This window comes from Perca fluviatilis, chromosome 15 (assembly GCF_010015445.1).
Source record: "Perca fluviatilis chromosome 15, GENO_Pfluv_1.0, whole genome shotgun sequence".
NCBI lineage: Eukaryota > Metazoa > Chordata > Actinopteri > Perciformes > Percidae > Perca > Perca fluviatilis.
Genome location: NC_053126.1, coordinates 36,236,174 through 36,252,222, shown reverse-complemented (window position 1 = coordinate 36,252,222; position 16,049 = coordinate 36,236,174). Strand labels below are relative to the sequence as shown.

Genomic DNA, 16,049 nt, shown 5'->3' with positions numbered 1-16,049 from the left:
TCCCTTGATCATTTAACTTAACACATACAACTAGCTACAGCGAATATAACCACAGATAAGAAGATGGCTAGATGTTACAATTATGTGTGGGTTACTCCGTGATTTACTGCATGGACTAATGTGTCATAGATAATTAATGACTGCACTTCCCAGAGCTGGGATGCATTCAGGCATCCGTTAGAAAGTCACATTGGCACACCCAGTGAACAACGGTATGTGGGTAGCCACGACCGACCATGTCCACTAAAAACATGTGCTACAATAAATCGTCTTATCTTTGCCATTATGAGGTACTTTCCCCCCCGCCGTTAGCGTAACATCGCGTACCTGTAACCCAACCGGCAACTAATAACTGGTCAGCATCCAGCATCCAAGTTTTGACATAAACACCAGGAGCAACTAAAAAGGTTATATGAAACATATAGATGAATATTAAAAAAATATATAGACCAAAGACATGAGACATGTTTGTAAATTCACAATCTGATCTAGTAATGTGTTTGGTGACTAGCACTTGGAAAGGCGTTGAGGTTAAAATACAGTAAATTAAAATTTTACATAATTATTTGGATATTGGCTCAACAGCATTCAGTGACTTCATTTCAGCTACTTTAACTAATATAGTCAATTTAAAGACTTCAGACTGTAAGCTTTATAGTTTATTTAAAAATCTATTTCATACTACAAAGTCTGAATGTGTTTTAACAGCATTTCACTGTTTAAATTCACTACATTTGAAGTATCTGAAATACAGAAATATATTTCTAACTTTTAAAATCTACTGTATTTTTTTAATCTTTTCAAGTGTAAATCCCCTCACTGGATCAGATTGTTATATTACAATACATGTCTGATTTTTCAAAATCTTCACCTATAGTTGCTCCTATGTTTGTTAAGTTAAAGACATACAGATTTATTTAAATGTAATGTATCTGTGGCCCCAAACAGTCACATTCCACCAATAATTAAATGTGCACAGTCAGTATAAACATGCATTAATATATGTCTACTGAATTAAAATGAAGGGTCCTTTTTTTATTTACCCATTGCCATGGTGAATCACTGTATCTCAGCTCCATAGATGATGGCTTTTTTGTGGGTGCTTAACATACTCAGAGTTGATTGAACTAATTCAGATCAGCTGCTCTGGAACCGATTTAATTTAGTTTAATGCTACGGTTACACGTGTCCGGCTATTTTCATAAACGGACATTTCAACCTCTCGGTTTTTAGAAAAGTCTTCGTTTATATGTACCCGTGTGAAGCAAACTTCAGCATTGTCTAGCTTAAGCTGTGTCGGTGCCTAGCATAATATCTTTTTAGGCCACTAATAAAATGAGTTCTGATAATGCTGTATATTTGTAAGGACTGACATGACATGATATTTTGCAGTGAGGTGAGGCAGACTAGACCCTATTTGTGATGCACAACATCACGTAAGACTGAAGAAGGAGAAAGCCTTGTGTGTCTGGAGATTCATCGGCCCCATCAAAGGTAAGTTTTTCCTTTATACCCTGTGTGTACTTGCATACTGTAAGTCCTTGATTTGAGATTCGATGATTTCTGATGTCTTGTGTCTCAAAGGCCCCAAATCACAATAAGCTTGAATCTTATTCATTTCCTTTTTTTCAGTTTTAGGTAATTTTAGGTCAGTTTTAGTAGTTTTTGGTCAATCGTGGTCAGGTTTTGACCACAGCAGCTGTGTCTGCCACAGCCTTGCTCAAAGAGGTTTGTCAGTACACTGTGTCAGTGTAGATTCAAACACAGGAAGTGCTTTAAAATGAAACAATGCTAAATACTGCTTCTGTATATGACTAAGATTCAGTATAGCGTGTGTGTTTTTTGTGTGTGCATGATCCTGGTATTCGAGACCAGTGTTTGGCATATGAGGACAACAGTGAGACAGTGTGAACTAATACTTTAGTATAAAGACGTGTGTGTTTGTGTGTGGCCCAGTAATGGTTTATGAGGACAGAGTGAAACATACAAGGTCATACAGTAAAATAGAGTATGTCACATCACAGTTCTGCTTGATTTTAAATATTGGCTTATACGATCAAATTTCACAATGTTTTCATCTAGTTATGCCTTTTCTCATCAAGGAAAACCGTAAATATTGTGAATCTGTACAGTAATGTTGAGATGATATTTGAGTGAGTTAGCAGATCTTTTTTTCATCATAATTTCAATTTTTCATCTAATAATTTCAATTTTTTTATTATTCTTGTTTTCATTAAATGTTATTTATTCATTTATTTATGGATAGGAAGAGGTGTGTTGGCATTGGAGCAAATTTGTAAAGGGTCCCAAATAGGGCTGGGCGATATGGACCAAAAGTCATATCCCGATATATTTTGGCTGAATATCGATATACGATATATATCCCGATATTTTTTCCGCGAAGTGAGAGCAAATGTTCAGTCAAAGCCCAAATCAAATATGACATGTCACAAGTAGTTTCATAGAAACAGTTGCAAAATCAAATAAATAATAAACCGGTTTCTTCACCTGGTTCATGATTAAATGCTCAGCTGTTCAAATAACAATAAAATGTAAACCTAAATACTGTATAACAGGAGTAACTTTTTTGAAATCAAAGCTCCATAGGCTATTTGTGATTCGTTCCAAAGGTCAATTAAGCTTTTGATATTAATATAATCTACTTTGTTCAAAATGTAATGCCTCATGCCTGTAAGCCTAGGTTATAGTCCCATTCTTCCACTTGATACTGCTTCCACTTAAATAAACTTAAGATGAACTATCGACTACAAAACAAAGAAATTTATTATGATCGGTTCACAGATCTGAGTCCAAACGGAAACTTCACCCTTCTGAACTAAGAGTTTCTGCTTCAAGGTGAAGTTTAAACAGACTGAAATGTCCAGGCTCATTCCTCCACTATTTATTTCTGTATGTATTTAAGCGTTACATGTAATTTTAACGGGCACTGAGCGCCGCATCCGCAGCCGCAGGACGGTCGCTGCCCCGCTGTAGCCTCTCCGTCCGCCTGCCGCCGCAAACTTAGTGGAACTTTCCGCCGATATCGACATACAGTTCGTCCTGGACTACGTTAAGATCCTACCGATCACCACTCTGTCTTTGGCTGGTCCGATCTGGATCAGCGGGGACCGCGCAGCAGCGAAGCGAAGCTGTGTTTTTGCCCGGGAAGAGACGCTGCGGCGGCCACGGGGCTCTCCGCCTCGCCGCCGCCGAGCTCAGATTGCTGGTCGGCGGCATATATAATCATAAAACACATTGTCACCTGTTAAATGTTATCCATGCTGTTTGTTCTTTTCATTTCCTCTATCGAACATAATTAAGCAGTACAAAAGTCCGGCATCTTTAGCGTTGATCTGAATGCTTCGGCCCCCTGTTCCAAGATGGCGGCGGGTTTTGACGTATGTTTAGAACCTCACGGCGACATATCTATGGGAGCAAGGATCACATTTGAACTAGCGTCACTGTGTCCACGTTCGGACACTTTTTGGCTAACGTTCTATCACAATATCTGTTATGATACGAATATAAATGATCTATTAATGTTTTCAGTTAATTTAATGGTGTTAAACTAAAGTGTAAGTTCTTACCTTTCTAACGGTATATTGTTTTAACAATTTACTTAAGCTTTTACTTCATAAGAGTTGGATAAAGTCCGCTAACACCGCTGAATTAGCCGTACGCTACCCTTGGCCATAACCGGACACCCATATCTCCTCGCTGTAAACAATGGGCGCTGCTGGGTTTTCGGAGGTATTAAGTTGCTGCAGTGCTGTCAAAACTTCCGGGATGATACTTCCGTCCTTCACAATAAATTTACAACTCTGAATTGTGCAATAAAAGCATCTTAATTTCCATTTTTAGCCTATAGCACCACCTACTGGATGTTTTGTTAAACTACCAATTCTCATTTTCGATATCTTACAACTATTGCATGAAAATAAGCAACATACATACATTATATATATATATATATATATATATATTATGGCATGCCGTTTAGGAAATTATTATATATATATATGTGAAGTTTGAATATATTGAATGAATCTTGAATATATTGAATGAAAGTCTGAATATATTGAATGAACATCTGAATATATTGAATGAATCTTGAATATATTGAATGAACCTTGAATATATTGAATGAACCTTGAATATATTGAATGAAAGTCTGAATATATTGAATGAACATCTGAATATATTGAATGAATCTTGAATATATTGAATGAACCTTGAATATATTGAATGAAAGTCTGAATATATTGAATGAACCTTGAATATATTGAATGAACCTTGAATATATTGAATGAAAGTCTGAATATATTGAATGAAAGTCTGAATATATTGAATGAACATCTGAATATATTGAATGAAAGTCTGAATATATTGAATGAACCTTGAATATATTGAATGAATCTTGAATATATTGAATGAACCTTGAATATATTGAATGAAAGTCTGAATATATTGAATGAACCTTGAATATATTGAATGAACCTTGAATATATTGAATGAACCTTGAATATATTGAATGAAAGTCTGAATATATTGAATGAAAGTCTGAATATATTGAATGAACATCTGAATATATTGAATGAAAGTCTGAATATATTGAATGAACATCTGAATATATTGAATGAAAGTCTGAATATATTGAATGAACGTCTGAATATATTGAGTGAAAGTCTGAATATATTGAATGAACGTCTGAATATATTGAATGAATCTTGAATATATTGAATGAACCTTGAATATATTGAATGAAAGTCTGAATATATTGAAATAAGTCTAAATATATTAATTAAATCTTGAGAGTCCTTAATGCTTGTGTCATGAAAGGAGTACCCTTCTGATTTCCCTGGCTACACAAAATGGCATCGGCTGAAATAGTCCAATACTTTATTGAACTGGAATCTTTTTTTGCAACAGCTGGTCATACGCCAAACGACACAAACAGTTTGGAAATTATATCGCGTCACCTTGAGGATCATATTTCCATTATTGCGACATTCTTGGTGCTCATGAGCAATCCTGTTGCTCAAAATGTTGCTGAAAGAACATTATGCATCATTCTTGACGGAATTTATGAGTGTCTTTGCGAGATGTTTGAAGAAGTAACACTTCAAATGGAAGCGCATGGTATGGGCACACATTCTGCATCTCGGGTAGGAAGACCGAGGTAAGTGATATAAATGGAAACAACTGTAATGATGCTGAAGTTGGCTTCCCATTCACAGCGAGCGATTTGGCATTTGAGGGAAACATAGGCAATAACTTACATTGCTGACTTTTTTACTTGTTAGACATTTTAGTTAAACTATTAATGATGTTTGAAACACTTTTATAGATTTGTAAAAGCTTTATTAAGATAAAGGGAGATTTGACTGTTTTTTTTCCACATGTAGACCACATTGAACCAGGTCAGTTCTAAAACCATTATACCAGGACTAAATTATCCCAGAGAGGCTATAGATGTTTTAAACACATTTTCAGATCTGTAAGTGTATTTAGAGATACATTTTCATTTGTATGGGGATGGAGGTTGTTGCAGGCCAGGAATATACTTTCGATTACATTTCATTTTTTTTAGTACATGTTACAATCAAGAAACTGCTAAGATTATTAATACAAGGTGTTGTATGCAGTGGTGGGAAGTAAATATATTTAGAACTGTAACAAAGTAGCCTACAAATTGGAGGTAGGCCTACTCGACTTCACTACAATATTTTCATTTCCGGCTACTTTATACCTCTACTTCACTACGTCAAAAGAATGTTACAAACTTTCAAATTATAGTACATGTACATGATTACAGTCCACCACTGAATATACTGTAAAATCAGCCACTCACTCACATTTCTTTTTCTTTTTTTTCTTTAAGGTACAACATACCAGCTGTTCAGCTTACTCACATGCGGGATTTAGGATTTAGCTGGATGGCCATATCTCGAATGCTGTCTGTAAACATTCGAACACTGTACAACCACAGGACACATCTCGGTTTAGTGGACTATGGGAGTTTTACCAACATTTCAAATGATGATCTTGGCCGTCTTATAACTCAGGTTCTTAGTCAAACCCCTGGCTCAGGAGAGACCTACATCACTGGTAGTTTGAGAGGGAGAGGGATTAGAGTTCAGAGATGGCGAGTGCGAGAGCAATTAAGAATAGTAGATCCCGTGGGAAGAGCCTTAAGAGGACGAAGGGCAATACAAAGGAGAATCTACAATGTCTCTGTCCCAAATCAAGTGTGGTATGTATTGTTTTGTAAATTTGATTAACATTAGTCATACTCCCTAGATGGTGAATGAAACAAATCAGAAAGATTGATGTACTGATTTAGAATGACCAAAACAATGTCAAATAAATAAGCCATGTAAAATATAGATATCAATCAAGCAATCAAGTGTTTCAAAATAATAACATTTCTTTTTATTCTAGGCACATTGACACAAACCACAAGTTGAATCCATGGGGATTTGTGTTTCATGGAGGAGTTGATGGCTATAGCCGCTGCATTACTTACTTACGATGTTGCACAGACAACAGAGCAGCAACTGCCTTGCAACTTTTTCAGGGGGCCGTTGATGTATTTGGACTCCCACATCATGTCAGGAGCGATGCTGGGAGTGAAAATATCGATATAGCACGGTTTATGATTGAAAATCGAGGGGCAAACAGAGCAAGTTTCATGGTTGGACGTAGTGTTCATAATCAAAGAATTGAAAGATTGTGGGGAGAACTAAACAGGGTGGTGTCAGCATACTTTAAAGACCTTTTCCTCTTTATGGAAAATGTTGGAATTTTAGACAGCACTGACCCACTTCACATTAGGGCTCTTTACCATGTTTACCTTCCGAGAGTAAACAGATCTGTGGATGAGTTTGTAAGGCAGTGGAACAACCACAGCTTAAGGACAATGGAGAGCAGGTCCCCACTGCAACTCTGGACAGTGGGAATGCTCCAACTTCCTCAAGATGTAAGACTGAATCAGGTGCATGTGCAACCCCCTTATTACCACCACTGGGACGTTGATTTAATGCAAATTAATCCAATGATTGATGATGGAAATCATGGGATAGAACATTTTCTAACAGCATGTGACCTGCTTCAAAGAAATGACTAATAATAATTTGACAAATGAAAACCCATAGCAATTATCACCACATATATACATGTGTTCCGTGTCTATTATGTATCATTTTACAAAAAGTATAATTATAACCATATTGACAAAGATGAACTATGTGTTTGTATTTCTTAAATTCATTTTGTATACAGTTTTTTTAACTAATAGAAAAATATTACATTTAAAGTTCTGCGTACATATCCCACCACAATAGATAATAAAAAGACAGTACACACAAAGTAGTAACCGAACCATTTATTTACAACCATCCTGTCCTCCTGTACAAAAAGAACTAATGGGTTGTTGGAGCAACTTTACTTTTTACGAGCCATAGCTATGTACAGTTGAAACATCTAGCTACCCCAAATTGGATTTGAAAGATTGCCATGTATGATCTTTTTTGAACTCTTACCATGACCTTTTCTTAACCATAACCAAATTGTGTTGTTAAATAAAAAAAGCCACACTTTTATCAAAAAAGTTCACATAAAATCTGAAACAGCTTGAAAAATATCTTCAAAAACTTTGTTTTACTGTATATTTTTAATGTTATTACAAGAAATGCTTGAGTTTTCTCAATGGTATAACAAACAAAAATAAACCTTGCACAAAAAAAAACAAAAAAACATAAGCTTTACAAAGCCCTTCAATGTTTTTGACATCTCATGCTCTTCCAAATCCGGGTGAATTGCGTATGGCAAAATTCATGTCAGATCTGAAATCTGTGTATTCTGCATGAACTGGTATGCGAAGAATATTTTCGCAAGTATTAGCCACTGGAAATCGGCAGTGGGTGATGAATTCAAGGCTGGGCTTTGGAGAGAAACCCAGTGCGGAATGCGGTCACATCCAGTAAAGAAAACAAGAATATCTTCTAGAGAGACATCGTTTTCAACTGTAAAACATAAACAGAGAGTAGCAAAATTAAATCATATATATGTCTGATATTTAATTAAGTATTATACTACTGGAGTAATACAGAAGTGATGTAAGAATGGTGACTAATGAAATGACACTGGAATTTGGAAGGGTTGCCTGCGTTAGTGAATATAGTGCATAGTGCACCATTTACCAACAAAAGAGATAGGAGCTAGCAACATTATTTGCACACAACAGCTATAACAACCAAGATATTTTGGTACTGTGGATGTGCATCTGCTAGTTTGGATTATGATACATATAAATTGTATTACTTTGGAGGGATCCAATTCAATACTGCATACTTTTTGTTGCAGCATTTTTGCAATCAAAAGGAAAGAAGCAGATCAATTAACCAAAATAATAATAATAATAATAATAATAATAATAATAAATAACCTAAAATGATCTCAGAAGTGAATTTAGTGATGAATAAGATACGAAAAATTGTTAAAATTGTCCCGTTGTTGGTCTGTCTATGTACCGGAAACCTGACCCTCGTTGAATGCCGAAATGAATGTTGGGATACAGGTGCTGCCAAGTTCATACAAGTTACCAACCAATGCATCCTCGGTAAAATGGGCGTGTCAAGAACCTTTCCGGGAATCTTAACTGTTCTTGGTGAAATGCAAACTTGTGTATTGGGACAGTACTCTGGCAACACAAGATGATGTTTCACAGGGACACAAGAACACAACTCAACAGAAGAACACAGATTGAGAAATGCCAATAACCACTGCCTTCCAGGCAATGCTGCCTGGAAGATGACATTGGGGGCTTAAAACACCAAACACCAACTGTGGGTCTGCCCTCAGTTGGCAAATTGTTTTTTTTTCCTTTATTCACAAATTGTCAAGTTTCCAATTGACTGAAGATATAAGTTATTGTTACATTATGTTGTTAATAAATGTTTTATATTTGACAATGTAGTGTGGTACATTGTAAACAAAGGTCAGATATTATATTGCATAAAAGTCTTTTCTAAAAATGGCATAGCAACCTGTGCTTTAAAAAAATAAATGTAAAAATAGAGAATCGAACCGTGACCTTAGAATCGAAATCGAATCGAGGATTTGGAGAATCGTGACACCCCTACTAACCAGTGGTATAAGGATTAGAGACCAGGGAGTGCGAGCATCACACATCCCCCAACCATTGATTCACCTTACCTGAGCAAGGGAGACAGAGGTTCATTCCAGCTCATGACATTTTAAGCCACGGCAGAAGACAAAGAATGGTAAAAAGTCTCATATTGAAATACACTTCCAAAATGCAGAACTTACTTTCAGCATCCTGAAGATAGTCTTGCCAGAAAGCCAGGATTCGGCACTCTTCCGAAATGCATTACTCCCTTTTCGGAGTAAATGATCTTGAAGAGATTCTCCACATCAGTCGCTGTTAAACCCTTTTCAGCCTTCACAAAAGGCACTTTGTTTGTAGAGGGTATCTCTGGAGAGCATCTAGGACACCTAGAGATGTTAAACCATCTCTGAACCTAGTAAAAAGGAAACAAATGTTAAAGGGTAGTTCATGTGATTTAGCACCTATGGTGCAAACCAGAGTTTTTACAATTTAAATCTTTAATTTAGGTCCCTAATGAATTCCAGGAAAAATAAATTACACGTTCAGTTGCACTAGTACACTTTAAAATTGAACTCTGAATCCACCATTTCATTTTTTTATATACTGTAGTAGGGCTGCATGATTTGAAGATAAAGTCAAATTGGGAGTGCGATTTACTATACTGCGATAATGATTGCGGTATAATGGTATCATGACTTTCATTATCAAGAAAAATGCATAAAATAGGCTACTAACATTTTTAAATGTGTATTATTTTTAAATAACTTAGTATTTGACAAATTAAATAACAAATAATACAAATTGTTATTAAAATAATACATTTTGTATGCCCTTACAAACAATGGCATTTAAGATGGGTGTAATATAATAACTAGTGATTAAGTTACAAAATATGCTTTGTACAACCTCTTCTTAAAGTTTGCTGTGAAACCCTGTACACTTCTGATACTCATGTGACCATACGCGATACAAGCGCTACTGCCTAAATAGACTGACTGGTCATTGGTCATCTTTTGTGGACACTGTTAGAAGGGGCGTAATACATCCATGGTGTGTCGTAATTTGAGGGGGGATTCAACGTAGATTCAACACAAAACCATAATCAGGCATTGAGGCCAATTTATTGTCCTGCATTATTGTTCTGCATTTAATCAACGCCATGGGTACGTACGTAGGTACGTGGAGCTACAGACCCTAGCCTGACGTGCACCTCAAAAGTTTAACTACTTGTCGCGGCGACGCATGTCGCTCGGCCGTGGCTTGGTAGTGTTGCACCCCCCCGACTCATTTCCTGGTTCTCCTTCTTCATAAACATGAAATCAAGGAGAGGGTTAACTTTCTCACACACACACTTTGTTTTTCTGACAAAATACAATTATAGTATACCCTCAGACATAAAAATACCTTTCAAAAGGTGCACGGGTCCGCTGGAGGACATACCAGTGTGCCAAGTCCAAAGCAGTCTCTTGTTTGTTTTCCAGTGTTATGCGAACATTGTGACCAGCAAGACTGATTAAGCTGGCTGCCTGTGCAACTGCCTCTTGCAGTTGTGATTCAGTCTCAGCCCGCCGTATGATCTAAAAATATAAAATATAATTAGCATATGAAGACAGTATCTATTGACTCTTCTTGAGAATGAGTATACACAACTGTTAGCGTTACTGTTTAAATTGCATGTTAATGAGTGCATGTTAAATGAATAGTTTGTAAATATGATAGAATCTATGAAATATATGCTCACCGACTGCACCTGTGACCTTGTTTCTTCATCAGTAATATGCTCAGTTTTGACCTTCACATTGTCTGGACCCTTTATAAGACACTCGTACAAGAGTTCAGAAAGGAAACACGGACTCTGCCCCCCATGGGCGATTGACATTGCCATGATCTGACCAGCATAAAAGTATCCATTGTCTTTCATTGCTGTAATCATATGAAAATAAAAAACATGTCAACTGTTCACAACAAAAATTATATTTATGTCACTATCTCCCCACCCATCTGTGTGAGATTAGAGAACTCAGGTTCAATTTCTTCTAAACTTCATTTCTCAATAAAGTAATTTAGTGTTTAAAGTAAACATTTCTTACATTTTCTCAAAAATAATTTCAGGTATAATGTATTTATTGATCCAAAAAAGTCCAATAGTGGCCTTTTAAAGCAAAAGTACCTTTGGAGTTGCATGTAAGGACTTTAGCATTAGGTGGACCCTCAAAGATGCCAATCTTGTCCTTGATTTCGTGTAGACAGAGTCGGAAAAACTCACGAGTAGGACCTCCATTGTCCACAGCACCCTCAGATATCCCATAGTCATCAGTGAACTTAACGTCAACCTTCTTCTCGGGTGAAAAATTGGACCTGCCCATGGCTCTGGATGCTCCATCCCACACATTTCTTCTTACAATATTGAAGCGTACAGTGCTGTCATTATTTACTCGAGAAGCAATCCGCTCCATTACGCTCTCCAACGTCACCTTTAAATCACTGAAACAATAATAAACAATACAATGTAGTTGTTGTCAATGGTTATACCTCTCCCACTGAACTAGCATGTAATATCCACATCACTGTAACTAACATTTAGTTTACTGAAACCTATTTACATACAGTAATGTTTGTGATAATGGAAATTATCAGTTTTACTTTTTTCTTACTTATTCAGAATAACTAAACAAATAAATAAAGACCAACAGAACCATTTCCAACACTGGCAACCACCCTCCCACCAATAGGAAATTGACAAACCACAAAATCAACACATAGGGGCCTTATTTTAACAATCTAAGCGCACGGCGTGAAGCGCCTGGCACAGGTGCATTTAGGGGGTGTCCAAATCCACTTTTGCTAGTTTGACGGCGGAGAAAAGGGTCTGTGTGTCAGATGCATGGTTCAAAAGGGTTGTACTTAGTGTCTTAACCCTTGTAATGTTAGAAAGCTGCACACATTTTTTGTTTAGCAGGTCAAATTTGATCCGTGATTTAACTCAGCCTAAAATACTCATAAAATGATGATCATCATCCAATATTGTTTTTTTCACCTCGTAGTTAAATTATGTATTAATTTAAATGTAAACACTTTGAAATGTTATTTTTGGCCCCATGGACCTTTGATCTTAAAGTATACAACTCGTTTTTAACTTAAAAAATGTTTAAATTCACTCGTATATTTCCAATAATGAAGACAATGGGAAATTAGGTTATCTGACTATAATAGACTAATATTAGAACACACGCCCCCCAAAAAAAAAAAAAAATAAAATTATAATTATAAAAAAAAAAAAAAAAAAAAAAAAAAAAAAAAAAAAAAAAAAAAAAAAAAAAAAAAAATAAAAAAAAAAAAAAAAAAAAAAAAAAAAAAAAAAAAAAAAAAAAAAAAAAAAAAAAGGGGAGGAAAGGAAAAAAAAAAAAAAAAAAATTTTTTAAAAAAAAAATAACTGACATTTAATGGTCGTCAATCCCTTATCACACCCAACACAGAGCACCAACTGAGAACAGCAACCCAACATGGAAGGGTGTTGCTGGATGTGCATCGACAAAACACACCTGGATGCTTACATGGGGCTGTTGCTTCTTACTGGGGTGAGTCATGCCAGAGTATATTGCATGCTACATGTCACTTTGGACTTTTATCTGTCATACTCTGTTTCAAGAGTAAGGTATATTGGGACAAATGGGTGGAACACTTGCCATACATGTAGCCTCATTCGAGGATCTGTACATCCCAGTAAGAAGAGCAAGAACAGCCCCATGTAAGCATCCAAGGTCCAAGGAGCCAAAAAATAACCTTTTAAAGAGTGTTTACATTTAAATGAATACATAACTACGAGGTAAAAAAAAAAATATTGGATGATAATCGTCGTTTTATGAGTATTTTAGGCTGAGTTAAATCACGGGTCAAATTTGACCTGCTAAAACAAAAAATGTGAGCAGCTTTCTAACACATTCCATGTAAGCATCCAGGTGTTGTCGATCTCCATCTAACAAACACCTTTCCAGTATGGCAGTATGAACAGCTCAAATGCTGTCTTGATATCTTGGACATGTGACACAGCAACCCCGGAGTCATTCTGATGTCTCAGTTGGTGCTCTGCCTTGGGGTGTTGATGAACATTTTGATTTGTATATCGTTCATTTCACCCCCCTGAAGATGATACTAACTTGGGACCCGTAACACCACCTATGTTGATTTTCTTTTTTTTAAGAGACAATTTACTAAAATTCTCACATTTGTTGTGTCATGGACATGTCTGAGGATATCATGAAGCCTTGTTCCAATAAAAAAAAAAAAAAAAAAAAAGGAAATGGTATTTTTTTTTTACACATCTGATACTGAAAACGGTCAAATTTGACCCTAACACAATATAAGGGTTAATTAATCATATGTGTGTTTTGGGCGTAACATGCAATATCATGTTGTCTCCCATTCCCTTTAAAAGCCAGGTGCTTTTTTACCTTGGCGCATTGCTATTATAAATGGTGGATTTGCTTTTCATTCTTAATCTTTTGCATGTTTGTGTGCTGCTTCGCGTCCTTGTGTGTGTAACAAGCTTACTGTGGGCGCAATTTTACTAATGCGCTTGTTGAAATAACAACGATATGCTGCATTATTGACTTTAGACCAGGTTTTTGTTGGTCAATGGTGCAATCACTTCTTGCTGCCTCAAGATAGCAATAAGCCCAGAATGCACCTGAACACACCTCCCTGTAAGACCAGCACACCCATGGGCGCACAGATGGGCACAGGTGCATTTGCTATTTAAATGACGTTGCGCTGGACAAGAAATTGACAACGGCGTCGGTCTTAAAGTAGCAAAGACACTTGCATCGGGCTTGGCGCGCGCCAGGTGCAAGATAGGGCCCATACTGTACAATAAAACATAATGCATATTATAGCATGGTTAATCTTGACAAGTGACCACGAAAAATGATTGAATATCAAATAAAGATGAAAATGTCAATATTGTGCAATGACAAATACTGATATTTCTGACTCATTTAGGTTGCAACTTGCTAAATGGTCTCGCCACTAGTCTAGACATAATAGTTATTGCTATCCTGAATTAAAGTTTAAATAATTAAATTTTACATAATATGTTCTACTGACCTCTCACTTGCACTGGAATCTAAAGACCTTGGAAATGGCTTCCTGGAGATCATGGTCATCAGAGAGGTATTCTTCCTCAAATAGGTCCAGGTATGTACTACAATATAAAATAGCAATATTTTATAATTGATATTAAGGTACAAATATATTATTTTAACAACGCCGTTGCGCCATTAGCAATAGACTAAGAACATCCTTACTGTTCTAATAACTTTAGTGTTCTCAAATGGACAGTGCGTATTAAAGTTATAAAAATAGGGGACACCATGATTCAGTATAAAGTAAATGTAATTTTACACACTAATTATACTGTTAATAAAGGCCACTAAAGCCCTGACCAATAGAAAAGCTGTATTAAGAGACAGAAATGTCAAAATATGAACCTGTAGGATGTGCTGGATGAAATATTGCCAGATGGTTGGGGACCATGGGACACACCAGAGGTGTTGCCACTGGAGATTGCAGAGGTTCCACTGGCCAGGATGAGGGTATCATCAATAGCGATCACAGGAGGACTAGTGGACATGGTGGCGGTGTCAGCTGAGATGGAAGGTGCACCGGTGCAAATATCTTCGGTAGCAACACACCAAATAACTTGATCACCACTGGAGATGGAAGGGTTATTTCTGAAGAGGGACTGGGTCTCAACAGTGGAGATAGCTGAGACGACCTTCTTTGGAAATGTCACCTACACTACCAGTGACTGCAAGAACATGGAAAAATTGTTTATTAACATTTAACTTTTGAGTAACATTAAACTGATATGAGAGGATCAGAACCCATCTTGTACAATGCATGTAAGTGGTGGAAGGAAAATATTACTTACAATAACTAAATTGTGAAAACACAAAAACATCTCTTCCTACATCCAGCCACAGTCTCACCTCAAACCACTGGCATTCTCTTGTTGCCCACCAGATGCTTTTGATTCTTTTTTTCCCTCCTTTTCCCATAAAAAGACTGCCACACCCAACTTCACACCTGTTCTTAATTCCATCATGAGCCCTGCAGTTACCTGACCTTCCCTGTCCAACCTGTTTCCACTTTTTAATCCATCCTGCAGCTACTTAACCAGGACATTCTAAATTTCAGTTTGTTGAAGTTACAATGTCGTTTCGGTACACTGTGGTATGTCTTGGAGAAGCCAGCTCCAATTGGACTTGTACCTGCCTGTAACCTTCTTTATCATTAAGAAATCACAAAAAATAGTCCTGCTTTTCTCCTATATCTACATTTAGTTTATATCCCTAGTATCTTGTACGAGTTGCACCAATATCATATAAACTTGTTTTGTAGATGCATGTACTGTAGATACTGTAAATTAATTTACCACATTTGTCACTGTCTGACATTTGAGCAAAATCAAGGCTCTCTGCGCATGGCTGTCTTCCTCAGAAGATGGCTGTCAATTGAAGCAGAACAACAAACGTTATGTATCAAATACAGTGCACTAACAATAAAAAGAACATGGCAAATGTATTAAATGAGGGCATAGAGCAATTAATAGTGACATCCAGTCTGAAATACAGTATTGCCATTGCTAGTAATCATTTGTTTGAAATCTTCATGCACTAGCCTACTTACGGATTGGTTTTCCACACTCAAAATGACCTTGTCAGGCCTGACGTAAATGGACTTTTGATGGAAGAGTTTTTTCAAAAGGCCTCCACTCAACTTTTGATTGGAGGTTAGGGATGGCTCGACTAGTTTGTTGTGACAAGGCATCAAGATTTGCAACCTAAGGGAATAAAAATCACACTGTATATGAAACTTGTTAAAAGTAAAACGCTACACTACATGGAAAGGTTTTAGTTTC

General features: G+C 36.5%; 3 protein-coding genes across 4 annotated transcripts in view; 1 reads left to right on the top strand and 2 right to left on the bottom strand.

Moving 5' to 3' along the window:
• Positions 1–4,736: 4,736 nt before the first annotated feature.
• LOC120574791 lies at positions 4,737–7,178 on the top strand. Of its 2 annotated transcripts, XM_039825241.1 has the most exons (3): positions 4,737–5,179; positions 5,882–6,253; positions 6,442–7,178. In XM_039825241.1, the coding sequence occupies exons 1-3, from the start codon at positions 4,872–4,874 to the stop codon at positions 7,124–7,126; spliced, it is 1,365 nt and encodes a 454-aa protein (XP_039681175.1). In that variant the 5' UTR covers positions 4,737–4,871; the 3' UTR covers positions 7,127–7,178. The 2 variants fall into 2 exon arrangements, with proteins under 2 accessions (XP_039681175.1, XP_039681176.1); XM_039825242.1 differs by lacking the exon at positions 4,737–5,179 and having other exon boundaries at positions 5,710–6,253.
• A 1,477-nt stretch (positions 7,179–8,655) lies between these two features.
• On the bottom strand, positions 8,656–11,767 carry LOC120575325 (G2/M phase-specific E3 ubiquitin-protein ligase-like). Its single transcript, XM_039826042.1, has 4 exons — positions 11,301–11,767; positions 10,872–11,053; positions 10,535–10,707; positions 8,656–8,701 (listed from the first exon to the last, which is right to left on the bottom strand). The coding sequence occupies exons 1-4, from the start codon at positions 11,584–11,586 to the stop codon at positions 8,656–8,658; spliced, it is 687 nt and encodes a 228-aa protein (XP_039681976.1). The 5' UTR covers positions 11,587–11,767.
• Positions 11,768–14,921: 3,154 nt separating this feature from the next.
• The window catches only part of LOC120575324, a 3,498-nt gene continuing 2,370 nt past the window's right edge, over positions 14,922–16,049 (bottom strand). The window contains exons 3-4 of the mRNA XM_039826041.1: positions 15,818–15,971; positions 14,922–14,936 (exon numbers count right to left, since the gene is read on the bottom strand). Coding sequence (XP_039681975.1) covers positions 14,922–14,936; positions 15,818–15,971 — 169 coding nt within the window. The remainder of the gene's footprint in view (positions 14,937–15,817; positions 15,972–16,049) is intronic.